The 27,136-nt window shown below is 50.2% G+C and overlaps 1 protein-coding gene across 1 annotated transcript; it reads right to left on the reverse strand.

The window, feature by feature from the left end:
• Window positions 1-521: 521 nt before the first annotated feature.
• Window positions 522-27,136, reverse strand: LOC119965443 (arylsulfatase I-like). The gene is made up of 2 exons (XM_038796227.1): window positions 26,625-27,136; window positions 522-2,230 (listed from the first exon to the last, which is right to left on the reverse strand). Exons 1-2 carry the CDS (start codon window positions 26,933-26,935, stop codon window positions 835-837), a joined length of 1,707 nt encoding a protein of 568 aa, XP_038652155.1. The 5' UTR covers window positions 26,936-27,136; the 3' UTR covers window positions 522-834.

Below are 27,136 nucleotides of genomic sequence, written 5' to 3' on the forward strand. Positions count from 1 at the left end.
TAAAAATCAATCCTTAAAGGTTGGGTTCGCTGGACTGGGAAACCTTGCAACTCTGCACACCCAATCGAGGGTCAGGAAATCTAAGACATGAACTCGCTTTCTCTCCCCACAGATGCTGGAGCATTTCCAGCATTTTTCTGTTTCCATTTCAGATATCGATAAGCTTGGCTCATCAGCTCGCCCACGGGACAGAAGAGACTTTTCGCCTCTTGGAGGTGGTCCTGGAGTGAAAATTCCAACTGAACCCAGGGCACAGCCTGGCTCCCCTTGGATGATCCAAGAGAGACTGGGAGGCAGAGAAAGAGGAAAAGAATTCCCGACCAAAAAGAGGAACTGGATGAGGCCATTCAGCCCCTCGAGCCTATTCCACCATTCAGTTAGATCATGGTCCATCTATATTCTAGCTCTATTTACCGACCTTTTTTCCAAAATTATTAATGCCCTTACCCAACAAAAATCCATCTGTCTCAGCACCGCCCCCCCCCCCCCCCCCCCCCCCCCCCCCACTGGGTCATCCACCTTCGGAACACCAGGGAGCACAAACTTAAACTATGCAACATGTTTGGATAAACCAACCCGTTTGGCCCTCGTACTGGGCCTGAGAGAGAGAGAGAGCAGTGGGGAGGGAGCAGCGTCGGAGAGTCCAGATTCGGCAAGAGCAGATCAGTCAAGAGCAGAGTGAGCCGTGGTGGTCACCAACTGAAGTGAGTCACGAGAAACCCAACCTTTTATTTACAACCCCAGAACGGTGAGTTTAATGTCTATCTTACACAGTTCGTAACTCTTTCAGTTGACTCAATGAGTGACCTGTTTTCTGTTATTTCTCGTCATTCACTATATCCTGTTGGACATTATCCTCGTGTTCAGTTTCTTAAAGAACGATTTCAGCTTGCAGACCTTGCAAGACTTTTTCTTGCTCTTGTGTTTCACTGTCCCCCTCTCCCCTTGGTCCTCATCGTCCTCACTTGCCCAGGGTCCCCAGGCCCCCCCGTTCAGCTCCGGGTTAGCTCGGGGGTCTTCGGCTGGGTACCGCACCGGGATGGAGGTGCTGTCGTAATAGGCCAGCCTGGCCAGCAGCCTCTTGACCACCTTGGGGTGCTTGCTGGAGACCTCCTCGCGTTCGTATGGGTCCGCCGTGATGTTGTACAGCCACAGCGACCTCCGGTGGCCTGCCCTCTGCCTCTCCAGGTTCCACCAGCTCCCGGGGAGCGTGGGCAGCATCTGCAGCGGGACCCAGTCGCTGTACCCTGGGTCCCCGGTCAGTAGTTTCCAATCGCCCACCCTGATGGCAGCTTGGATGGCAGTGTTCCAGAGACTGTACCCCTCCTCCCACGTGCCGAACTTGGCGTGGCTGTGTAAGGGGTCAATGTTGTGCAGGATCTCGGTCCGCGGCGACTTCTTGCCTTCGCTGATAGTCGACCAGAGATTGTACCCATCAAGCGGGGGGCTCTCCGTGATGTTACCCCGTGCCAGTGACACCAGGGTGGGGTACCAGTCGGTGATGTGCACAAGTGATTTGCTCACCCGTCTTTTCTTTTTAATCAGAGGGCTGTGGACGAAGCCAATGCCTCTGATGCCACCTTCCCAGTAGGTGCCCTTGCGGCCCCGGAGAGGCCAGTTGTTACCCCCCCAGAAAGGCTGTCCCCCGTTATCAGTGGAGAAGATTAGGATGCTGTTGTTGTAATAGCCATATTTTTTGAGGGCTAAGGTGATGTTCTTGATGGCTTCATCCATGCAGGTGACCATGGCCGCGTACTTCCTCCGAGCCACGTTCTCGAAGGACCTGTACTGATAGATGTATTCCTTCGGAGACTGCAGGGGGGTGTGTACAGCCTGGAAGGCCACGTAGATGAACAGAGGCTCCTTGGGACTGTGCGAGGCCAGGACCTTGGTCACCTTCTGGGCGTAGAGGGAGGTGGAATATTTCCCGCTGTACTCCCAAGCCACGTTCTCTCCATCGTGTAGGTCAAAGCCGCAGACCCCCGGGCCGTCGCAGTTGTCGTAGGTATAGTAGTCCGTGCTACCAGTCAGCGTGCCAAAGAATGTGTCGAAGCCTCTCCTGGTGGGCAGGCACTCCTTCTTGTAGAACCCCAGGTGCCATTTTCCGATCATGTGTGTGGAGTAACCGGCTTCTTGCAACTTCTGGGGCAGAGTTACCTGATCAAGCGGCAAGCAGTTGGGTTGCCTTGGACGAATGATGGAGTGCTGGAGACCCGTATGTATCTGGTACCTGGAGAAGAGACAAAAATAATCCATTAGTGAAGCGGGAGTAAAGGAACGATTTCATACAGTGCCTTATTACAACACAGAACCAGCAACAAATCTTTATAATAATAATCTTTACTCGTGTCACAAGTAGGCTTACATTAACACTGCAATGAAGTTACTCTGAAAAATCCCCTAGTTGCCACATTCCGGCGCCTGTTCGGGTACACAGAGGGAGAATTCAGAATGTCCAATCCACCTAACAGCACGGCTTTCGGGACTTGTGGGAGGAAACCGGAGCACCCGGAGGAAACCCACGCAGACACGGGGAGAACGTGCAGACTCCGCACAGAGAGTGACCCAAGCCGGGAACGAATCTGGAACCCTGGCGCTGTGAAGCAACAGTGCTAACCACTCTGCTACCGTGCCGCCCCATCACTTGTCAATAATAGAATGGCACCACATCCCTGTGACGCAAGAGTCCATTCGGCCCATCATATTTGTGCCAGCTGTTTCCAAGAGCTATTCAAACTGCCCCACTCCACTGCTCGTTCTCTACAACCGATGTAAAGAAGTTAATCGAACTCCCGTTTACCAGCTACTATGGTGTTTTCTTCCACCATTCTGTCAGGCAAACACTAACCACTCGTAAAAACAGATACCCTTCAAGATGCCTCTGGTTCTTTTGTCAACCATCCTAAACCTGTGCAGTCTGGTCGCCCAATATTTCTGTCACAGGGAATAGTTGCTGTGGTCAGAGGTATTGTGGAGACCTTTTGGACATTTCAATACCACCCAAACCAGATCAGCCCACTTGATCGGCAGTCCATCCATCACCACCTGAAACGTTCACACAAGAAAGAGGCCACTTGGCCCCTTTGGTCCATGCTGATGTTTATGTCTACACAAGAGCCTCCTCCCACCCCCATTTCCTCTCAGCCTATCAGCATATAGTTCTATTCCTTTCGTCCTCATTGTAGCAATTAAATCACTGCCTCGTGATGACCACACCCTGCCGATATAGGAAAAAAAGATTATTTTTCTCAAACTAACCGTGGGCTCCAAGAGGCTTCTCTGTATAGTTTGCGCTATGAAAGAGATTGAGGATAATGAAGTCTCTTTGCTTAATGTGTATAATCAGGCTGAAGTAGACAGTTTCTGAAGAGTCGTAGAGACTCGAAACAGCGAGCTCGGTTTCTCTCTCTCTCTCTCCAGGTGCTGCCAGACTTGCCGAGTATCACCAGCAATATCAGGGGTTCCAGTATCCGGGGCATTTTGCTTTTATCATGCGGCCAGAGACTTTGGAAGGGCTCAGTGCTGTTAGGTAATGTCTTATAGAACAGTACAGCACAGAACAGGCCCTTCGGCCCTCGATGTTGTGCCGAGCAATGATCACCCTTCTCAAACCCACGTATCCACCCTATACCCGTAACCCAAAACCCCCCCCCCCTTAACCTTACTTTTTTTTTTAGGACACTGCGGGCAATTTAGTATGGCCAATCCACCTAACCCGCATATCTTTGGACTGTGGGAGGAAACCGGAGCACCCGGAGGAAACCCACGCACACACGGGGAGGACTCCGCACAGACAGTGACCCAGCCGGGAACCGAACCTGGGACCCTGGAGCTGTGAAGCATTGACGCTAACCACCATGCTACCGTGCCGCTCTTGGCGTAGCATAAGCTGCTTCCTTGATGTTCACTCTGGCAAAGGAAGGTTCAGACGTGGAGATAACTTCCAACATGTTTATTGAACTATTTACAATTCTCCTACTCGGATTCGCCAGTAGTGTTAATCCTTCTGTAGCAACTCAGACTGACGAACCAGTCTGCTACAATCCAGGTGGTGGGTGTGATGTTGAATCAACCCTGTGTCTGTACTCACGGAGCTTCTCCACTGGAAAGCGGAAGATCATGTGTGCTGTGTCCTTTATATATGGGTTGGTGTAATGCCCCCCTGTGGTAGTGTCACCTCTGTGTGTATCGTGAATGCCCATTGGTCGTGTCCTATCTTACTGACCTATTGGTTGTGTCTGTGTGTCTTGTCTCTGGTGCTCCCTCTAGTGTCTAGCTCAGGGGTGGGCAAACTTTTCCGTGCAAGGGCCACATTCTGAAATTCACAATTTTAAAGGGCCGCATAGTATATTAATTAATAGTCCCGGTTGTAACCAATTAGCGTGCGGCATATACCTCAGCGCTTCCCCCGGCGGCATCCTGCCTTTAGCCCTCTTTTTCTCTACTTTTCAAAAATGGCGCTTCACCCGGTTATGATTCTGGGCGCCTCATATAGAACATAGAACAGTACAGCACAGAACAGGCCCTTCGGCCCTCGATGTTGTGCCGAGCAATGATCACCCTACCTTTTTTTAATGACTTGATCTTGGTGGGCCGCATAAAGACCTTTGGCGGGCCGCATGCGGCCCGCGGGCCGTAGTTTGCCCACCCCTGGTCTAGCTAGTCTCCGTGTACTTACATTAACCCCTTGTGTATCTACAGTGATGCATATCACCACAGGTGGCGGAGAACGAAGGCTCTGGTCAAACATTCCGAAGGGATGACAGAAGAAAAGAAGACTTGGGCACCAGGAAGAGAAGTGGAAAAAGAAAGAAGGAGCTATTTGTGTTTGCCCACCCTGCCCAATATGGAACAGTTCCTAATGATCACGGTCGCATGTTTTTTGCTACCTTCCATCTTAAACTCTAATCAAACTTAACATCTCACCATTTTGATTACGGTTGATCTTGACTGATTAGATAGTAATAACTCTCAACTATCTTGCAAGGACTAAAAATACTTTCAGATGTTTATCCAACTTCCCCTTAAATGTGTCTGTACTAGCCTCCTCGACTACACCCTGTGGTCATGAGATTCATTTTCGGAACAAAAGGGGTTTCTCCGTAAGCTCCGATTGAATTCTATATTTATGACCCTTAATCTTGGTCTCAAGTGGAAAAATCCACCCTCTCAAAAGCCATCAGAAATGTTCTCAATCAGGCCATCCGCAGTTTTCATTTCTTTACAGACAGGGTCCCGTGACCCGTCTGTTCACCCTTTCCTGGTGAGTGTACCCTCCCAGCTTTGGGATCATCCCTTTTTGGCATCTTTTCAGGCCAGCACGCCCCGATTCACAATAATAATAATCGCTTATTGTCACGAGTAGGCTTCAATTAAGTTACTGTGAAAAGCCCCCGAGTCACCACATTCCGGTGCCTGTTCGGGGAGGCCGGTACGGGAATCGAACCCGCGCTGCTGGCCTTGTTCTGCATTGCAAGCCAGCTGTTTAGCCCACTGTGCTAAACCAGCCCCACATCGGCGTTTTGCTTCAGTTGCTCCAAGACTAACTCCGATTTGTAAAAAGCGCATCGCGCCTATTTCACATCTCGACTCCAGATGCAGTCAGTGAGGGACGCGGGTTCAGCAGCACAGCTTAAATTCCTGCTTATTCTTTCACGGAATGTGGGCGTCACTGCCCAGCCCTAATTGCCCTCGAGCTGAATGGCTCGCTCGACCATTTCAGAGGGGCAGTTTAAGAGCCAACCGCATTGCTGTGGGTCTGGAGTCACACGTAGGCCAGACCAGGTCAGGGCGGCAGATTTCCTTCCCTACACAACAATCAACGGTAGTTTTATGGTCACAATTACGGCTTTCAATTCCAGGTTTTATTAACTGAATTTAAATTTCACCACACGCGATGTCAGGAATTGAACCAACGTCCTCAGAGCATTAGCCTGGCTCTCTCGAGTACTAGTTTCGTGACATTACCACCAAGCACCATCTCTCTCTCCTTTCCTCCCCGCCCCCCCCCCACCCCCCCCCCCCCACCCCCCTTAAAGGGACTCACAATCAGAGGCCCAGTCTCATAACCTGGAGCCTCAAGTTCATAATTCCACAATGAAGCCGGGAAATTTAAATCCAGCTGATTCAATAAGCCTAGAATTTAAAGAAACGAACAAAGCTAACGCCAGTCATGATTGTCATAAAAATCCACCTGGTTCATTAATGTGTCCTCAGCTGGGCTGGTCCTAGAGACTCCACTGCCAAGGCAATGTGGTTGGCTCATAGCTGCCCTCTGAAGTGGCCTGTAGCAAACCACTCAGTCTGTTTAGAGAGGGAAGAGTTCACCACCGCCCCCTCAAGAGGAACAGGGAATGGGCAATAAAGGGGCAGCATGGTAGCATTGTGGATAGCGCAATCGCTTCACAGCTCCAGGGTCCCAGGTTCGATTCCGGCTTGGGTCACTATCTGTGCGGAGTCTGCACATCCTCCCCGTGTGTGCGTGGGTATTCCCCGGGTGCTCCGGTTTCCTCCCACAGTCCAAAGATGTGCAGGTTAGGTGGATTGGCCATGAGAAATTGTCCTTAGTGTCCAAAATTGCCCTTAGTGTTGGGTGGGGTTACTGGGTTATGGGGATAGGGTGGAGGGGTTGACCTTGGGTAGGGTGCTCTTTCCAGGAGCCGGTGCAGACTCGATGGGCCAAATGGCCTCCTTCTGCACTATAAATTCTATGAAAAAAAAATGCTTATCTTGCCAGTGATACCAACATTCTGTCGATGAAAGGGGAAAAGGAATCCTTTCTCAAACCATGGCCTTTAAAAGGTGCACAGTTTGCACTATGAGGGCAAACAAGGGTAACAAACCCCCTCTGCTTTGCTGCTCGCCAACCCGGATTGAAACACAAACAGTTCCTGAAGAATTGAATTTGAAATATTGAATAGTGGACGCTCCAAACGCTTTGCTCTGATCAAGAACTTACTTGTTCTCCCCTCAAGCAGTTTATTTCCACAGAATGTTGGGAGCCTTTCAAATCCTGAGGCGAATGAAAAATGTTATTGCGTCTCATTTTAATCCACGGGAGACATTGGAAAAAGGCAGCGATTTGGAAAAAAAAAAAAAGCAGGAATGTTATTCCATAAAATGTCATTCCTCTTTCCTTAGATGTTTGGATCATGCACCTGAATGGGAAAAGAAAACTTTAGACGAGAGACTTGTGCGTTAAAATGGAATGAAAACTAGAGTCAGGCTTTTCAGGAATAAAATTGGGATACAGTTCTAAATGCAAAGGGTGGTAATAGCTTCTTCTGCAGCTGATACTAGGCAAATGTTCATTTTAACTCTGAGAATGACAGATTGGTTGTTAACTAAAGGTATTAAGAGCCGTTACTGAGACCTCTGGCACCCCCTACACAACAGTGCCCAACTTTGCATTTTTGGAGAAGATATTGCGTAGTATTGTCGCTGGACTAGTGATCCAGAGACCCAGGGTAATGGTTTGGGTGCACAAATCTCACCACGGCAGATGATGAAATTTGAATTCAGTAAAAATCCGGAATGACATGTCCAATGACAACCATGATGTTGATTGTCGTAAAAGCCCATCTGTTTCACTGATGTCCTTTAGGGAAGGAAATCTGCCGTCCTTGCCTGGTCTGGCCTACACGCGAATCCAGACCCACAGCAACATGGTTGACTCTTAATTGCCCTCTGGGATGGGCAATAAAGCCATGCACGGTGGCGCAGTGGTTAGCACTGCTGCCTCACGGTGCCGAGGGCCCAGGTTCGATCCCAGGTGGCTGTCCGTGTGGAGTTTGCACATTCTCCCCATGCCTGCGTGGTCTCAGCCCCACAACCCAAAGATGTGCAGGGTAGGTGGACTGGCCAGGCTAAATTGTCCCTTAATTGGAATAAAAAATGAATTGGGTACTCTAAATTTAGTTTCTCTTGGTGCCAGCAACACCCACGTTTCATGCGCAAACTATTTTGAATGTTTGACTATGGACTAAAAAGGGCTGGTTCAGCTCAGTGGGCTTGACAGCTGGTTTATGATGCGGAACGAGGCCAGCAACACGGGTTCAATTCCCATACCAGCTTACCCGAACAGGCGCCGGAATGTGGCGACTAGAGGCTTTTCATAGTAACCACACCCTTGTGACAATAAAAGGTTATTATTATTATTCTTGTAATAGTCCAGCCTTTCACATTCCACCCCTGTAAACTGAGGTTATCCAAAGCTCTGCCGTCCATGTCTTAACTCCAGAATTCAGTCGGATTCCCCTGTGCCCGCTGACCCACCCTGGCTCCCCGGTCAAGCAGTCTCGTGATTTTAAAATTCTCACGCCTGGTTTTCGAATCCCTCCCTATCCTTGACCCTCCCCCCTCTCTTTAATCTCCTCCGGCCCCACTACCCTTTCGAGGTAGCTGTGATCATCAAAATTTTGCGAAATCAGGCAACACTTTTGAGTGAAAACATTTTTTTTTTTGAAATTTCCCTTTAATAAATATTCCTTGACGAAATTAAAGAGTGTTAAATTGGGACAATTCCAGAGGCGCAGCTTAAAAATGCGCACATCACAAATGTAAGCATTTTACTCGGTGTCTAGTCCACACCCAGGAGTTACTGAAAATAACGGCAGGAACATTTAATAGTTACATTGGTCAGTTTTAGTAAACTAAATAAAAATATTTTATTTAGCTGGCCATCAATGTTATTCCATCTTTTAAAAAGCTTCATTATTTTGAGTGTCCCGCAGACAGGGGCAATTTGAGATTCTCCTGATGGTAAATTCAATCTGGAGTGGATGTGTGTGTGTCTGCGTGTGTTAGTGGTTGCCGGGTGGGGGTGGGGAACGAGGTTTTGGAAGAGAGCAGGCTTCTGGCATGGCACTTTTTAAAAATTAACGCAATAGATTGCAGAATTTTAACCACAAGTTACATCCAGTGCCAATCAAATTTACAATGGAATGAATCTAAACCAACTGTCTCGGGAGCCTCCCTCCGGGGAGCTTGATCTATCAAATGACCGCTTGCTCACTGAAATATTTCCATGGATAACTTTCGAATTTACCCAATGTCAAATGGCCAGTGAGCTGCCAGTTTAAATGATGCCCAATACAGGATGGGCCCTGGGGCCCACTCTCGAATCAGTGCACCAATTTCTAGGCCATTACTTTTGAGCAAGAGGATGAGAACCCCGAGTTGTGAATGATCTGTTCAGTCGAAATCACACGGCTTTTCAGAAAACGTTGTGACGCTTGGGGCTCAAGTCTTCATCCAGTAATAGGGGTGAAGAGGGTCATTATGACATCAAGGGGTGAAGCTCCTTCCATGGATCGAGAGTCGATAGTCTCTCTGGTGTGGAACAAGTGGGCACTCACGGCACAACAGGGCAAAAGGTTCAATCCATTGCCTCTGTTGCTGTTAAACTCTCTGGAGCGAGGGGGCAGGAGAAGGGTGGCTCCCAACCTCAGAATCCCAGCATTAGGAAAAGTGAGACGGGTGCGTATATGTGTAGGCCGGTGATAGGCAGCTTAGGCTAGTGAGTGGGCCGCAAGATTGAAATCGGGATTGCTCACTGACCGTGACCCCATGAATAAGATTGAAAACATTTAATATGGAAAATACTGCGCAGTGAAATAAATTACTGGTGGGAATCAGTGGAATGTGGCAACTTCGAGTGTGGGCAATGAGCAACAAAATGAATCTTGGTCCACACTCAGAACCCAGGTAGGCCGCATGTGGCCACTGGGCCGCAGGTTCCACGCCACTGCTGCAGACACTGATGGGCAGGATTGGTGCCAAATGGGGCGATTCAAGCAACTCACTTTCACCATCTGCATTGTGCAAGATGACGAATTGAGTAAGGAGGGAACTGCTGTCCAACATCTGGAACAGTTCCCAAACACCTGGAATTGCTCTCCACCACAGGTTGATGCTGCCCAACAACACCCAACATCTGGGACCTGGGCCGGGAATCGCGGCGTAGCGTAGTGGTGCCAACCAGTGGCTTCCGCTCCGCCGGCTGGCTCCAAAACCGGCGCCAACGGCTTTTGGCGCTATGCTGCCCGGCGTCGGAGCTGGCCGAAAGGCCTTCGCCGGTCCGCGCATGCGCCGGTGCGTCAGCGGCCGCTGACGTCACCACCGGCACATGCGCAGTAGGGGGGGTCTCTTCCGCCTCCGCCATAGTGGAGGCCTTGGCGGCGGCGGAAGAAAAAGTGTGCCCCCACGGCACTGGCCCGCCCGCCGATCGGTGGGCCCCGATTGCGGCCAGGCCACCGTGGGGGCACCCCCGGGGTCCGATCGCCCCTCCCAGGATCCCGGGGGCCCGCTCGCGCCGCCAATCCCACCGGCACCAGAGGTGGTTTAAACCACGTCGGCGGGATTGGCCTGTCAGCGGCGGGACTTTGGCCCATCGCGGGCCGGAGAATCACCACGGGGGGCACGGCGATCGGCGCGGGGGGCCCGCCAACTGGCGGGGCATGATTCCTGCTCCCGCCAATTCCCGGGTGGCGGAGAATTCCGGCCATGGCGGGGGCGGGAATTACGCCGGCCCCGGGCGATTCCCCGACCCTGCGGGGGGGGGGGGGGTCGGAGAATTCCGCCCCGTATTCCCACATCTGGAATGCGAATGTCACCCCAGCACATGGGTCGATGTCTTGCGCGTTGTACCCTTACATAGGGTCTGTTCCTCAGACACAGTCATTATGTTCATAAGGGGTGGAAACTGCAGGGGTGACAAGTGGCAAGTAACATTAGTGCCACACAAGTGCCAGGCAGTGACGATGCCAAACAAGAGAGGATCTAACCATTGCCCCTTGCCTTGCCATTCAATGGCATTACCATCGTGGAATCCCCCACTGTCAACATCCTGGGGGTTAGCATTGACCAGAAACTGAACTGGACTCGCCTTATTAATACTGTGGCTACAAGAGAAGGTCAAAGACTAGGAATTCTGTGGTGAGTAACTCACCTCCTGACACCCCAAAGTCTGTCCACCAATCTACAAGGCACATGTCAGGGGTGTAATGGAATATGGGTCAAGTGGGGCTGGAATTGACCACGCACTAGCCCAGGGGGCTGGAATTGACCACGCACTAGCCCAGGGGGCTGGAATTGACCACGCACTAGCCCAGGGAGCCGTAACAGATGACCTAGCCACATCCCGTAATTTAATTTTTTTTAAAAGGGGGATGAATCCAAGACTGAAATGAAGGACAGGATTCTCTGTTTGGGAGATTTCGTGTTGCTATTGGAACTGAATAGTGTTCCCATGGGGGCTCTATCCGGTAGTCAGGACATGCAAATTGGCCAGGATCTGCCAGCACAAATTCAGAGCAATTCTAGGCCCAGTGGACATTCTGACCTTCCACCCGCCTGCCCCCCCCCCCACCCCTGCCCCCCCCACCCACCCCCCACCCCCCCCCCCCCCACCCCCCCCCCCCCAACTTCTCCGCCCCCCTTCCAAAAAACGCCCCGCTGTGAGTCGCGCCGCCTGCCTGGGAGAATGGTGGGGACCGGCGCGACTCAATGGGCCCCGGGGCTGCCCGAATTCTCCCGGCCACGATGGGCCAAAGTCCTGCCCGTTTAACAAGGGTCCCGTTGGTGTAAATCAAGGTGCCCCCACGGTGGCCTGGCCCGTGATTGGGGCCCACCGACCCATGGGCGGGCCTGTGACGTGGGACTGTTCCGGTTTATTGTAGCAGTCCATCATTGCCGGTGTAGAAACGAAGCCCCTTGTGCACGCACGGGGATGACGCCAGCACACGCTGGCGCTCCCACGCATGCGCCAACTCACGCCGGCTGGCGGAGGCCCTTCGCCGCTGGCCGGCGGAGCGCAAACCACCCCGGGGCGGGCCTAGCCCCTGAAGGGGAGGAGGATTCCGCCCCTTTGGGGCAGTCCAACGCCAGAGTGGTTCACGCCACTCCGTCCCGCTGGAGTTGCCCGCCCTGCCGATTACGGAAGAATCCCGCCCCAGCTTCTTCCCCGCTGTTACCGGTCCCCTAAATGACCCCCTTGCAGACTGATCTGATCTCTTCACACATCTTTTCTACTGAGTAGCACTACACGCCTGTATACGTCACCCAGTGCCTATGTCTCTGTCTTTACATTGTGTATTTATGTTTGCCGTATGTGTTTTTTTTCCATGTCTGAAATTATCTGTCTGGACTGTACGCAGAACAATACTTTTCACTGTACCTCGGTACCCGTGACAATAAATCAAATCCAAATCCTGAACGCCACCTTGGAGGTGGTGGCAGAGGCAGCCAGCGCCGTCAGCCTCACCAGGAGGAGACAGCTGGTGATCTGGGAGGGGTGGGGGGTTACTGGTGAGGCCTTTGCCCTGAGAGGGACAGAGAATGAGGGAGGGCTCCAAAGGCCATGGTGGAGGTGTCCTCTGGTTGGGGTGAGATCTGCTGATTCCCCCGGTTCCTCTGCAATGGGGCAACACCTAGCGGGCCGCTGATGCCCATCTCTTTGATGAAACAGCTGCGGTAGGAGGGTGTCCAGAGGGGTGGCCTCTCAAATGACCAGAAGCTCACTGGGCATCTAAAGGATACAGGCCGCACTCAGCAGAGTGAACAGCCAGGAGCCTGTGAGCAGCACCAAAGGGGGGCATCAAAAAGACAGCAATGATGGTCTGAGGCAGGCCACCCCGATGCCGAGGGGGACACCCCGAACCATGGGTTTGCCACCAAATTCTTCGCCGCTACCTACCCCGGCCTAGACAGCCACCCCAAGCAAACACAACAATTCTGAGGGTTTTTCAGGGTTTTTAGCCTCGCGCTGCCCTCCGCAGCCATAGCGCCCGGGCTCCGCTTGTCTATACTTGCATTAATTCATGCCCGTGGGACTTCCACCTGACAGGGGTAGGCGCAGCACGCCGGGGCGAAGAATACGCTGTCCAAGTTGCTAATGATTTTCAAATCCGCGCAGGTGTGCGTTTTGCATGACTCTGCCGGCACGGGGCATAAACAATCGATATCGCAGCCAGCGCCGAATCGGATCATGCCATCGGAATCGGCGCCAGGCGCAAGCCTCGATGTTTGGATTACCCGCAATTGTCCGCCCGATCACAACTCGCGTCTCCAGCGTCGCGAAGCGTTGAATCCAGCCCAAAGCGATCACCTCATTAATTCACAAAGTGTTTCCGGGTCTGACAGCCCGGAGGCCACTTGTTCCTCGCCTGCTTGGGAACTGATGCTCCTTCCCAGTGTCTGCCCTCCTCCCCACAGCCCCCGGGGGGACTGGGGGGGGGGGGGGGGGGGGGGGTGAACTCTCCCGGTTTTTTGCTGGAAAGCTTCATTCGTTCGCACAATGTTTGAATCTGTGAGCTATGGGCTATATTGCTCACAGAGGAATGCTGCCAACAAGGCAGCCAAGTTGATGCTGTTGGGAGATTGTATTCTTTTGATGAGTTCACAAGTCAAATATTCCCCGAGGTGAGGAAGGTATTTTGAAAACGCAACGCTCTCATTCCGTTAGCCATGGAGGGTGAATATCCAATCAGGTTTCAATTTATGAATGCGACTCACCTTACGATGTGTCAACAGCTCTTTAGAAATGTAAACCCGTCAATAAATGGAGTGTGATGTTTTGAATGAGGTCAGTCGGTAAATGTAATGCTGATGCAGAACTAAACTAGCCAGGAAAACATAAAGGTTCAGACCTCAGGCTGTGCTGTGTTCCAACTATTTCAAAGCTCTCCTGACAAGTTGTGGTGAATGTGTAACCACTATAAATTCACACTGTACATTACTGTGTCCCTGTGGGCTCCATCTGTGAGCCGTTGCGCGGCTCTGCCCACAGGGGGAGATGAGGAGCATGTACAGGGCTCCACCCCCAGCAGGAAGTTATAAATGCTGCGGTCCTGCGAGACGGCCCTCAGTTCAGCATAGTCGCAGGCAGGCTCAGTTGTAAGCCGATTAAAGCCACAGTTTACTTCAACTCATGTCTCTGAATGAATTGATGGTCGCATCACAAGTCTCCCATCTGTACCTTCCATAAGCTCGAGCTCATCCAAGATTCGGCTGCTTTCCGTGTCATAGAATTTGACATATCATAGAATTTACAGTGCAGAAGAAGGCCATTCAGCCCATTGAATCTGCACCGGCTCTTGGAAAGAGCACCCTACCCAAGGTCAACACCTCCACTCTATCCCCATAACCCCACCCAACACTAAGGGCAATTTTGGACACTAAGGGCAATTTATCATGGCCAATCCACCTAACCTGCACATCTTTGGACTGTGGGAGGAAACCGGAACACCCGGAGGAAACCCACGCACGCAGACTCCGCACAGACAGTGACCCAAGCTGGAATCGAACCTGGGACCCTGGAGCTGTGAAGCAATTGTGCTAGCCACAATGCTACCGTGTCCCTCGGTTACAACTCCTGTTCCCCCCTCACCCCACGCGCTCATCGACTTCCATTGGCTCCTGGGACCAGCCATGTCCCAATTATAACATTCCTGCTGAATTCTCTCGAGGACTTCCCCTCTTCCCTACCTTCGGAACCTACTCCCGCCTGACAACCGGATGTGGCTTCGGACAGAGCGTGGAAGTTTGTTGAGGCAAGGGAAATTTAAAATACCTTTGGAAAAATGTAATACTGTTTGTCTTTGTGCTTAACATTTAATTGCAAGTACTGTTTGACTTGTGAGCGTCATCCAGGGTCCAAAGTAGGGGGAGGTCAAGCTATCCTCGGCTGAAAGAGTTAATTGAAGCTCTGCTGTACCTGGGTTCAGCTCGTCCCTTTGCTCAGAACAGATAGGGTGTGATTTAACGGCCGCCTTACGCCCAGCGCAGATCGGGGCGAGATCTTGGGATCCGCCCAGGGCACCGATTGGCTTCCGATCCAACCGGCCCGTTCCCGTTGCCGTGATCCGGATCCCGCCCAGATGTGGTGAGAAACCATTTATCACCAATTAAAGCCAATCTCCGTCGCATTAACGGTAAGGATTCCCTATCTAATGGCCTGCCGTGATCGAACCGGCTCCCCAGTGGGAGTTCGCCCGGGCGCCCATTAGAACTGGTCCAATATAAACGTGGACCAGGGGGAATGGTATCTTCGGGGGGTATCCCAGGCCATTGGAGGCCTCTGGGTGGTCAGGGACAGGGCAGGGTGGCACTCTGGCTCTCTCTCTGGCACCTGGGCACCTTGGCAGTACCACCCTTGCCCTATTCAAGGTGCCCGTGAGCACTGCTAGTTGGGCAGAGGAACTGCCAGGTTAATTTACAAGCTTGAGGAGCTTCAGCTCAGAGTCACTCCTGCACCCTTACTACCCTCCACCCCCTCAATGTTTCATTTATTTGCGGCCCCTCGATGACATCATCTGAAGGTTTGCATACACTGACAACACCCAGCTCTCCACCACCCCTCTCCACTCCAGCACTGTCACTACGTTACCAGACTGCCTATCCGACACCACGTACTGGGTGAGCAAAACTTTCCTCTGATTTAATATTGGGAAGACCAACGCCATTGACACTGGACCCCAGAGCAAACTCTATTCCCAACCTCACTCCCTGGAAACTGTAGGCATCGTCTGTGGAGGCAGAAAGAGAGTTGGACGGCATGGTAGCACAGTGGTTAGCACTGTTGCTTCACAGCGCCAGGATCCCGGGTTCGCTTCCCGCTTGGGTCACTGTCTGTGCGGAGTCTGCGCGTTCTCCCCGTGTCTGTGTGGGTTTCCTCCGGGTGCTCCGGTTTCCTCCCACAAGTGCTGAAAGACTTATTAGGTGAATTGGACATTCTGAATTCTCCCTCTGTGTACCCGAACAGGCTCTGGAGTGTGGCAACTAGGGGATTTTCACAGTAACTTCATTGCAGTGTTAATGTAAGCCTACTTGTCACACTAATAAAGATTATGAAGAAGAGTTAATGTTTCAGGTCTGTGACCTTTCAGTAGGATTGGGGAAAGTTGGAAATATAATAGGTTTTGAGCAAATGAAAGTAGGGAGGATGGGAAGGTGAACAAAAAGAGAAGGTTTGAGAGGGCAGGAGAGATTAAATGACAAAAAGTTTAATGGATGCAGGGTCATAGGGCGAGGCAGTGGTCTGGTGGTATTGGCACTGGAGTATTAACCCAGACACCCAGGATCTCTGGGGACCCGGGTTAAAATCTCACCATTAGAATTCAATGAAAACCAGGAATTAAACATCTAATGATAACCATGACCCATTCTTGTAAAAACCCATCTGGTTCACTAATATCCTTTAGGGAAGGAAATCTGCCGTCCTTACCTGGCCTGGCCTACATGTGACTCCAGACCCACAGCAATGTGGTTGACTGTTAACTGCCCCTTCAAGGGCAATTGGGGGATGGGCAATAAATGCTGACCCAGCCAGCGACGCCCACGTCCCATAAAGAAATAGTAATAAAAAAAGTCTCTCTATGCCAGTAACAGACTTTGGGCAAGAACTTTAGTTGTTCATTTTTTTTCCTCTTTCAGTGTTTTCTCTAGTTGTTTTTTTACAGAATTCTGGGCCGGAATTCTCCGCCACCCGGGAATTGGCGGGGGCGGGAATCACGCCCCGTCGATCGGCGAGGCCCCTGCGGCGATTCTCCGGCCCGCGATGGGCCGAAGTCGCGCCGCTGGGAGGCCTCTCCCACCGCCGTGGTTTGAACCACCTCTGGTGGCGGCAGGATCGGCGGCGCCAGCGGGCCCCCGGCGGGGGGGTGCGGGGCGATGGGTCCCTGGGGGGTGCCCCCACGGGGCCCAGCGATCGGCAGGCGGGCCAGTGATGTGGGGCACTCTTTTTCTTCCGCCGCCGCCACGGCCTCCACCATGGTGGAGGCGGAAGAGAATCCCGCAGCGTGCATGCGCCGGTGGTGACGTCAGCGGCAGCTGACGCACCGGAACATGCGCGAACCGGCGAAGGCATTTCGGCCAGCCCCGACGACGGCCGGCGGGCGTCAAAGGCCGTTGTTGCCGGTTTTGGCAACAGTCGGCGTGGTGCCAACCGCACCGGCGCGGGCCTAGTCCCTCAATGTGAGGGCTTGGCCCCCAATTCTCCGCACCTTTGGGGAGGCCCGATGCCAGAGTGGTTGGCGCCACTCCGCTACGCCAGGACCCCCCACCCCGCCGGGTAGGGGAGAATCCTGCCCCTGTTTGCTGTAAATATTAATTTCCTATCTATTGAGGGAAGGTCGTGGAAATGGAAGTGTGACTCTTCCATGGGGCAAAGTTTTCGTCTCCTGAAGCCCATGTTATTTTCCTTTTAAACTTGTTTCCAGTTTAGAGAGGATGATCCAGAAAGGAACACCAAAGTTACAGAAATTAATATGCTCAAAGATTAGGAATCCATTTAGTGATAGAAAATTAAATGCAAACCAAAAAAAAAAAATCAATAATCTGCTTCCCCTTCTTTTGTTATTCCTGCTGTTTTTTCCCATTGGGATTTTTAATTAACTGAATCAGCTTTAAACAGCCCGGTTACTTTAAGCAGCGCATGGCCACTTTAAGCATCATTTTAATTAGAGCATGTTCACTTAATAGGTCCTAAGCAACGTGCGTTATCCTTAAGCAGGGGCTGCAGACTGAATCAACGCGACTGAGTGGAGGAGATCCAACCTCACAGCCCGGCCAAAGGCCAGCAGGATATCCTGGTTAAACTTCTTCAAGTAAAATACGTAACGCAGAACCATCCATCATCAGAACCACCACTGCTCCTTCGTAAAGCACAGAAGATAGCAGAGTTAATTCAGGCACTTGGCCCCGTCGTTTGGAAATAACTTGCCAAAGAACAGTTAAGATTTACAAAGGAGGAACTTGCGTCTGTAGAGCACTTCAATCGCTGGTCTCAGAAACATCCCAAACTGTGGCGCATTGTGAAAAGCAGCCACTGCTCCTGTCGGCAATCATGCAGCAGACAATTTGCACACAGCAAGAGATCCCACAAACAGCAACATGGGGGGGGGGGGGGCTCACGGTTTATTGTGCCGTTACTGGAGGGATAAATATTGACCCAGGGCACCGGAGACAACTCCCCTGTCCTTCTTCAAAATAGTGCCCCATGGGTTTCTGATGTGACCAGGCCAGCATTGCCTCAATTTAACTTGTAAGGTCGATAGTGAGAGAAGGTTTCCTCTGGTGCGAGAGTTCAAGATAACGGCGCAATCTTAAAATTAGAGCAGACCTCATTGAGGAAGGAAATCAGACTGTTACTTTTCACACAGAGGGATGTGGTAATCTCTCCCACAAAAAGCTACGTATATTGAGGGCCAATTGGAGCCCTCGCGTTAGAGATTTACAGACTTTTGTGGGACGAGAGTATCAAAGTTAGTTAGCAAAAGTGGGTAAATGGCAGCAAGGTACAGATCCAACATTATCCAATTGAATGTTGGAAAGGATTCAAGGCACGGTTTGGCCTCTTTCCGTTTCGCTGTTCAGTGCCAGGCGAGTCTCAGTGGCTAATGTCCTTTCCCGAGAGTCAGAAATCATGGGATCAGGTCTGGAGACTTGAACACAAAATGGAGGCTGATGCCCCAGTGCGGTGCTGAGGGTGTGCTGCACTGCCAAGGTGCTGTCGTTTGAAAGGCTCCATCTGTCTCTTTCAGGTAGACATGAAAGATCCCATGGCACAGATCTGGGGAAGGGCAAGCGGGTTCTTCCCTTGGGGCTAATATCTATCCCTCAACAAACATCACTACAAGCAGATGATGTGGTCGCCATTTCAGTGCTGCATGCGGGGCCTTGCTTTGCACAAATTGGCTGCCTGGTGTGGCGCTAACAATTGCACACAAAAGACTCTGTACGGTACAAGAGAGGCTTTATTACAGTGAGATGCTATTCCTTTGTCTGCAGCTGTAGAATGGCATCGCAGGGACACTTATGAATATTTATACAGCTCCCTGTGGGCGGAGCTAGCCGGCAGGAGCTTACCGGAAAACCTGTAATACAGGTACTGCCGTACATCCCCTAATGCAAGCACACACACATATATACAGTGGTAGAGATCACCACACCTGGTTTCCCACACCGCAACAGTGATTGTGCAGGATCGAAGGGCTGAATGGCCTATTCCTATTCTTAAGTTTAATGTCTCATCTGAGGAAGCCATCTTGGACAAAGCAGCACTACCTGAGTATTGTGTTGTTGGTTAAATCTTGATTAAATACAAAACGGGTGGAGGGAGTGGGAGTTGAGGATTCGATTGCAATACAACAGCTCTTGGATCATTTTACAACTTTATTAAAAAGTTTAAAGAAGGCCAACAGTGCAAAGATTGAAAAGGCCTGTGGGAGGTGACAAGCTATATATAACAAGGACTGGCGAAGTGATGTCCATCCAGCTCATCGTAGAGAGATAAAGACATAAAAAGTTTTATTTAAGGCGAAATGCATTTTTGCCGTGTTTTGATCCGCAGTACTTCAAGAAGTACTTTTCATTTTGATTACTGGGTATAATTCAGGTTTCGTTCATTGTGAAATGAGCTGTCTCTTTGCCAGCTCAATCATCCAGCAACATGAATCACTCGGTATCTGTGGTTATTACTCATCTCCGACCGTTTCTTCAATTTACAACTTCAGAGACTTTTTAAAAAAAACATTTGAAACTTCCTCCCTTACCCCTTTTGTGTGTGGATTTGCCAGTCTCCGCTCTTTATAGGCGAGCCTGACCTGTGAAGGGACTATTCTAACAGGGGATGCTGCAGGCCTCGTTGTCCTTAGACACCCACCCTCACGGGCTTTGTAGCAACAATCACTGGAAGCGATGCAGATCACACATGGCCACTCAGAAGGCACTGGCACACAAAGGTGCTGCAGTGAGTGGTAACATTTCCAGAGGGGAGTGTCTGTCAGCTTGTTCATCATCAATTTGTCAGAATAAAAAGGGGCAGAAACTTGTACCTACCTCAACCCCCCCCCCACAACCCACCTCCCACTTGCAATGGCGTTGTGGCATCGTCCCTAAACAAGTAATGCAGCGACCCAGAATAATGCTCGCGGGACCCGGGTTCAAATCCCACCAGGGCAACAGTGATGTTTCAATTTCATTTTAAAAATCTGGAATTAAAAAATCGAATGAAGACCATGAAACTGTTACTGTGAAGGAAATCTGCCGGCCTTACCCGGTCTGGCCTACATGTGACTCCAGACCCACAGCAACGTGGTTGAATCTTAAATGCCCTCGGGAATTGCCGAGCAAAAGGGCAGTTAGGGATGGGCAATAAATGCTGGCCCAGCCTGCAACTCCCACATCCCACAAACAAACTTTTAAAAAAGTTCTGACTGCCATAAGTTCCCCACTCCTCATGCAAGCTCATTTTTTTTTTAAAGTGGAACAAATAACAAGTTGGCCATTGAGTTAGATTCAGGGGCACAGACTTGCGCTAACTACTTCTACATGGATGAGTGAACATAAATGGACTGGGATCCGCATGGAAAAAGTTGTTTAATGGTGGAGGTGTTACCATTCCTGTTTAGTTAAGGGCTGATTTAGCACAGTGGGCTAAACAGCTGGCTTATAAAGCAGAACAAGGCCAGCAGCGCGGGTTCAATTCCCGTACCGGCCTCCCCGAACAGGTGCCGGAATGTGGCGACTAGGGACTTTTCACAGTAACTTCATTTAAAGCCCACTTGTGACAATAAGCAATTTTCATTTCATTTTAAGTGAAAGGGGCTGTGAAGGAAAAAAGTTGACATTTATATTGTGCCATTCACAGCCTGTAGAGATCCCAAAGTACTTTGGAGATAATTATTGTTTTGAAGTCACCGTTGTGATTTCGGAAATGTAGCAGCCAAACTGGTGCTCAGCAAGTTCCCACAAACAGCAACGTAACAATGGCCAAGTCGTCTGTTTCACACAGATCTTACAAATCCCTTGTTCACCATTCATATCAACACTGGTTAACAGATAAATACTGGTCACGACATTGGGGAGAACTCCCCTCATCTTCTTCCAAAAGCACTGTGGGATCTTCCCCTTCCATCCGAGAGGGCAGACAGGGCAATCTTGGCTTAACAGCTCATCTGAAAGAGAGCACCTCTGACAGTGTTGTACTCCCTCAATAGTGCACCTGGAGTGACCTGGAGGTTGCGTTTAAGTGTCTAGAATGGGGCTTGTTCCACAATCTTCTGAGGTGAATAGACATAGACTTTACAGTACAGAAGGAGGCCATTCGGCCCATCGAGTCTGCACCAGCTCTTGGAAAGAGCATCCTATCCAGGCCCACATCTACACCCTATCCCCATAACCCAGTAACCCCACCCAAGGCTAAGGGCGGGGCCGCTGAATCACACCCATAGTTTCTCCATCTCTGCTTTATCAAAATTCTTCATAATATCTGTCATCTCTTAACAAACATTAAAATAAAAGCAAAATACAGTTGGATGTTGGAGATCGGAAATGTAAACAGAAAGTCTTGATAAAGCTCAGCACATCGGTCAGTGGAGAAACCCGGTTAACCTTTCGAACGCAAGATGACTCTTCCTCGGAACGGTTCAATGGACTTGAAACGTTAACTCTGTTTCTCTCTCCTCTTAAGCTTGCCTGCTCAGAGGAGAATCTCTGTCTCCAGATGGATATACTTGGCAGGAGTAGGACATTGTGAATGATTCAGTGCCCTCAACAGCACCCGCACGCAAACAGCTCAAAGATTTTAATCCTGAGCAAGCAGGACAGGTCAGCTGAAGAAGGCAATGTAGAAAAATCAGACAGTTTGCTCATTTCCAATCAGACTGCTTCCTCGAATGATTCCAAGGCTTTGTGCCGTCATTAGCGAACCATTCCAGGCGTTTGCTGCACTTTTGACTAAAGAACTCTCAACATTAGATGCTGTATTTGCTTTTGAAATGTGTCCTCTGTGGTGAATGTGATTCACACTATATATAGTTCCCAATATCACTCCATGTATATATGTTCGTTATCTACCCGTTGTAAGATCAATGCTGTATATAGTTGCCAATATAACTCTGTGTATATATGTTCACTATCCACCATTGTAAGTGCAGTTGCACTATCCGACCACCAGGGGGAGTCGCTCTGGGAGTACGCGAGAGTTTGTACTGGGCTCCTCCCTTGGCTGCGCCCAGGACTACTCCCCCTGGGACCAATGTATAAAGATCAGTGCCTTAGAGCCAGCCTGCGAGTTCATCTGGAGTTCAACGACGAATAGGCTGGCTCTGTTGTAAGTGTATTAAAGCCTCTGTTCAGATCCAACTACACGTGTTCGCTGAATTGATGGTTCCACCATCCTCTTCATGCTGCAGTCTAGCTTGTTGTACTGTTCCAGATTGCTCAACTGAGGGGATTGAGTGTAACGTGTCCAGGTTTACTGACGATATTAAGCTCAATGGGAAAATAAGCTGCGATAAAGAGGTTGCAAAGGGATATGAACAGGTTAAGTAAGTGAGCAATATGCCAGATGGAATATAAAAATGCAGGCGTGTGGTAAGAAAAACAAAAAAGCAGAATTGTCATTTTTGTTTTAAATGCTTGAGAGATGGGAACCAGACCTGTACACAGATGACCGAAAATTAAGGCAACATGCACAGCAAGAAATTTGGAAAGCAAATAATATGCAGGCCTTTATTACAAAGGGACTGGATTGTCACAGTAAAGGGGTTGTACTGAAATGACCTGGAGTACTGTGTACAACTTTAGACCCCTTACTGAAGGCTGGATACGATGATGGTAGTTATGTTATCGTTCATTCACAGAGCACGGATGGCTGTGGCAATGTGCACGTTTACATACGTTAGTGGAGTGATGGACAAACGAACTTAAACATTTGCGGGGATATCGTCACAGGACTGGTAATCCAGAAGTTGGGGCTAATCATAGAATTTACAGTGCAGAAGGAGATTATTCGGCCGATTGAGTCTGCACCGGCTCTCGGAAAGAGCACCCTACCTAAGCCCACACCCCCACCCTATCCCTGTAACCCAGTAACCCCACCCAACCCAACCTTTTTTGGTCACTAAGGGGCAATTTAACATGGCCAATGCACCTAACCTGCACGTCTTTGGACTGTGGGAGGAAACCGGAGCACCCGGAGGAAACCCACGCACACACGGGGAGGATGTGCAGACTCCGCACAGACAGTGACCCAACCCAGGAATCGAACCTGGGACCCTGGAGCTGTGAAGCAACTGTGCTAACCACTATGCTACCGTGCCACCCCTGTGGGGACATGGGTTCAAATCCCACCACGGCAGCTAGTGGAATTTAAATTCAATTAGTAATGAAACTATTGACCGCGAAAGTATTATTGTCATAAAAACCCATCTGCTTTATGCTTTAGTGAAGAAAATCTGCCTTCCTTACCTGGTCTGGCCTGTAAGTGACACCAGAGCCCCAGGAATGTGGTTGACTCTTAACTGAACAGAGAACATACAGTGCAGAAGGAGGCCATTCGGCCCATCGAGTCTGCACCGACCCAGTTAAGCCCTCACTTCCATCCTATCCCCGTCACCCAATAACCCCTCCTTACCTTTTTGGTCATTGAAGGCAATTTATCATGGCCAATCCACCTAACCTGCACGTCTTTGGACTGTGGGAGGAAACCGGAGCACCCGGAAGAAACCCACGCAGACACGGGGAGAACGTGCAGACTCCGCACAGGCAGTGACCCAAGCCGGAATCGAACCTGGGACCCTGACGCTGTGAAGCCACAGTGCTAATCACTTGTGCTGCCCTCTCCTGCAATGGTGTGTCCCAGCATCTCACTCAGTTCAAGGGCAATTAGGGATGGACAGCGATGACCTTCCCAGCGATGCCCACAAAACATAGAAAACAAAATAGCTGACCAGGAATCTCTTCCACTTTTCATTGGCGTGCACTGGAAGAATTGATTCACAACCCGTTTAGCTGCATAATGAACCTTCCTTGGCCATCAGGTCCTGGGGTGGCAGTCAAATATGGAGCTTATGGCTCTGGGACAATTGCTATTTAATACAATAATTTTAGAAACGTACAAATTAAGATCAATTGGAATCAAATTATTTGCGCCTTTTAACAGCGTCAGCACATCGATGTGTCTTTTAGCCTCCCTCAAGAGATTGAAGCACAAAATCTGGATTGACACTGTCAGTGCACTGCTGAAGGAATGCAACACTGTCAGAGGTGCCAAAATCACACTCAACTCCAATTGCTTCAAAGGCAGCTGTTAAAAGAAAAGATACTGGCTGGGATTCCCTATTTCAACGGGATTGGGGGGGCTGATATTGTGTTGGTTCTCTCTGGTGTCCTAGGATAATATTTAATCCACCATCATCACTAACAGAGCCGAGTTCACGTCACAGAATCACAGAGTGGTTACAGCACAGAAGGAGGAGGCCGTTCAGTCTTTCATGTCCGTACTGGCCCTCTGCGAGAGCAACTCCGCTAATCTCACTGCCCCGCTGTTTTCCCCTTTATCCCTGTATTTTTTTTCCACTTCAGACTTTTTTCTTCCACTTTCCGTACCAGCCTCCCTGAACAGGCACCGGAATGTGGCGACTAGGGGCTTTTCACATGAACTTCATTTGAAGCCTACTCGTGACAATAAGCCATTTTCATTTCATTTCATTTAATTATTTTCAGAAGCTTCAACAATTCCCTTTCAGAAAACCTGGAACCGTCTGATCCTAATTGCAGAACCACTGGCTGCGTGAGAATATTTTTCTTCACATCACCTTCTGGTATCTTTGCCATTCTCCTTAAATCTGTGCCTTCCCTCTGGCTCTCGACACTTCACCAATGGGAACGGTTTCTCCCCGTCTACTCTGTTCTGACCCCCTCGCGGTTTTGAATCCCTCTACCAGGCCTCACAAGAACACAGGAATTAGGAGCAGGGGCAGGCCACAAGGCCCATCGAACCCACTCCGCCAATCAATACAATTGTGGCCAATCCCGGGCTTCTACTCCATTATCCCGCTTGCTCCCCATAGCCCTTAATCCCACGAGAGACCGGAACTCTGCCTGTCCTTTCAACCACTTCTGGTGAAAGATTATCCACCTGCACAACTTGAAGCCAGCTTTCCCCGACTCTCTGGCTTGCTGAAATTTTCCAAAGGTTTTTGTTTTTATTGATGTGGCCGATTGTCCAATAGCTGATAGCGAGAGCCTGCTGTGCACAAACTAGTGATTGCACATCCTCCATTACACTCTAACCGGTGAACTTATTTCCCTAACCGGTGACCTTACTTCCCTAACCGGTGACCTTACTTCACTAACCGGTGACCTCACTGCCCTAACTGGTGACTGTTACCGGTGTTATGGGCCAGGGTTTAGAGAACCCCAAAGTGTATCATGGAGTTCCCCTGACACACAACTTTTAACAGATTGTGGTATGGGGAGCACACGGCCCACTCTACAGGTGTAGTACAGCAGAAATGGAAAAGTATTTTTTTAAAGCAAAACAATGTTTATTCTATGAAGCACATTAGGTTTACATTCACTACTGAGAACATATATAATTCTGAATTCACCAAATGATCAAGAGATAGTCTTTTGATGGCAGAGAGAATAGCAGTACACCTGCTTGGTCTGGCTTCAGCTCCAGCACTGAAAATGAAACTAAAACACACCCTGCAGACTGCTCAAAAACGAAAGTAAAAAGCTGACAGACAGCCCAGCTCCACGCACTCTCTGGCATCACTGCTGTAGTAAACACCCATTTCTTAAAGGTACTCTCACTACACATATTTATATACACACCCATTTATAAACACTCATTTCTTAAAGGTACTCTCACATGACACTGGTGACCATTGTTTCTTTAAATGAATTTAGAGTATCCAATTCATTTTTTCCCCCAGTTAAGAGGCAATTTAGTGTGGCCAATCCACCTACCCTGCACATCGTTGGGTCGTGGGGTTGAGACCCACGCAGACACAGGGAGAATGTGCAAACTCCAGACGGACAGCGACCCGGGGCTGGGTGTGAACCCGGATCCTCGGTGCCGTGAGGCAGCAGTGCTAACCACTGCACCAGCGTACCACCCTCCTGGAGACCATTGTACGGTATGAAATACACTGTATTTAGCATGTGTGGTTATGACCATAGATAGAATTTACAGTGCAGAAGGAGGCCATTCGGCCCATCCAGTCTGCACCGGCTCTTGGAAAGAGCACGCTATTTAAGCCCACACCTCCACCCATTCTCCGTAACCCAGTGACCCCAGCTAACCTTTCTTTGGACACTAGGGGCAATTTAGAATGGCCAATCCACCTAACCTGCACATCTTTGGACTTGTGGGAGGAAACCAGAGCACCCGGACAAAACCCACGCAGACTAGGGAGAACGTGCAGACTCCGCACAGACAGTGACTCAAGCCGGGAATCGAACCTGGGGCTCTGGAGCAGTGAGGCAACTGTGCTAACCACTGTGCCACCGTGCTGCCTGCGAATTTGCCTTCCATCATGGTTTACAAAAGGGAACTGGGTCACTATCTGGGAAGGAAAGGTTTGTAGGGAGAAAGGGCAGGGCAGTGGGATGTGGGGGGTTGCTCTTGCAGAGGGCCAGCACAGGCGCACTGGGCCGAATGGCCTCCTTCTGTGCAGTAGCCAGATTATGATCTAAATAGATTAGCTAAAAAGCGCTTTGGGACGTCACTGGGGTTGAGACAGGCTTTAAAATAAAAATCCCCATTCCGCAGCAGTGAGAGAGGTTGAATCGAGGGGATTTGGGACGCCTTCCACACCCATCCCACAACTCACCTTCCTGTGATGAGCTGACTCCTGGATGGGGTACAGATGGGCTGAATGTAGTAGTTCTCCAGCTGAACCCCCTCTGCGGCCAGCCGGTCCATGGTCGGGGTGTGGATGTCCGAATTGTGGTACCCGACGTCGTGGAAGCCCAGGTCATCGGCCAGGATGAAGATGATGTGGGGGGGTTTGCCCCTGGCACCGTCCCTGCCCACGGCTGGCACCTTGCCCCCGCCTGACCCAGCTTTCATCCAGTCCCAGGACAAGTACCCAAAAGACAGCAAACTGACCAGGGAGAAGCCGGTGAGAGTGTAAACAGCCATGGCTTCGCCCGCACTCACACTCCTCCAAACATTGCCCCAGGAAAAAGTTCCAAAAAAGTTTTTGCAAACTTTTCCCAAAGTTTTTTTCAAGGATTTTTTTTCCTTTGAAACCCAAAAAATGGTAACTTTTCTCGGCAGCAGAGGTTTGATCCAAGCCTCTGGGTCAGATATTTAGTCTCGTGTGATTCCAGTTTCAAAAAG

The sequence above is a fragment of the Scyliorhinus canicula genome, chromosome 4 (assembly GCF_902713615.1).
Source record: "Scyliorhinus canicula chromosome 4, sScyCan1.1, whole genome shotgun sequence".
In the NCBI taxonomy this organism is placed as follows: domain Eukaryota; kingdom Metazoa; phylum Chordata; class Chondrichthyes; order Carcharhiniformes; family Scyliorhinidae; genus Scyliorhinus; species Scyliorhinus canicula.

What these genes read in the sequence shown, in the direction of transcription:
- LOC119965443 (XM_038796227.1), bottom strand. Translation starts at nt 26,935, where the DNA reads ATGGCTGTTTACACTCTCACCGGCTTCTCCCTGGTCAGTTTGCTGTCT. An exon ending in AGTCAGCTCATCACAGGAAG is followed by an intron (nt 2,231 to 26,624) that starts GTGAGTTGTGGG and finishes TCTCTTCTCCAG; the next exon opens with GTACCAGATACATACGGGTC.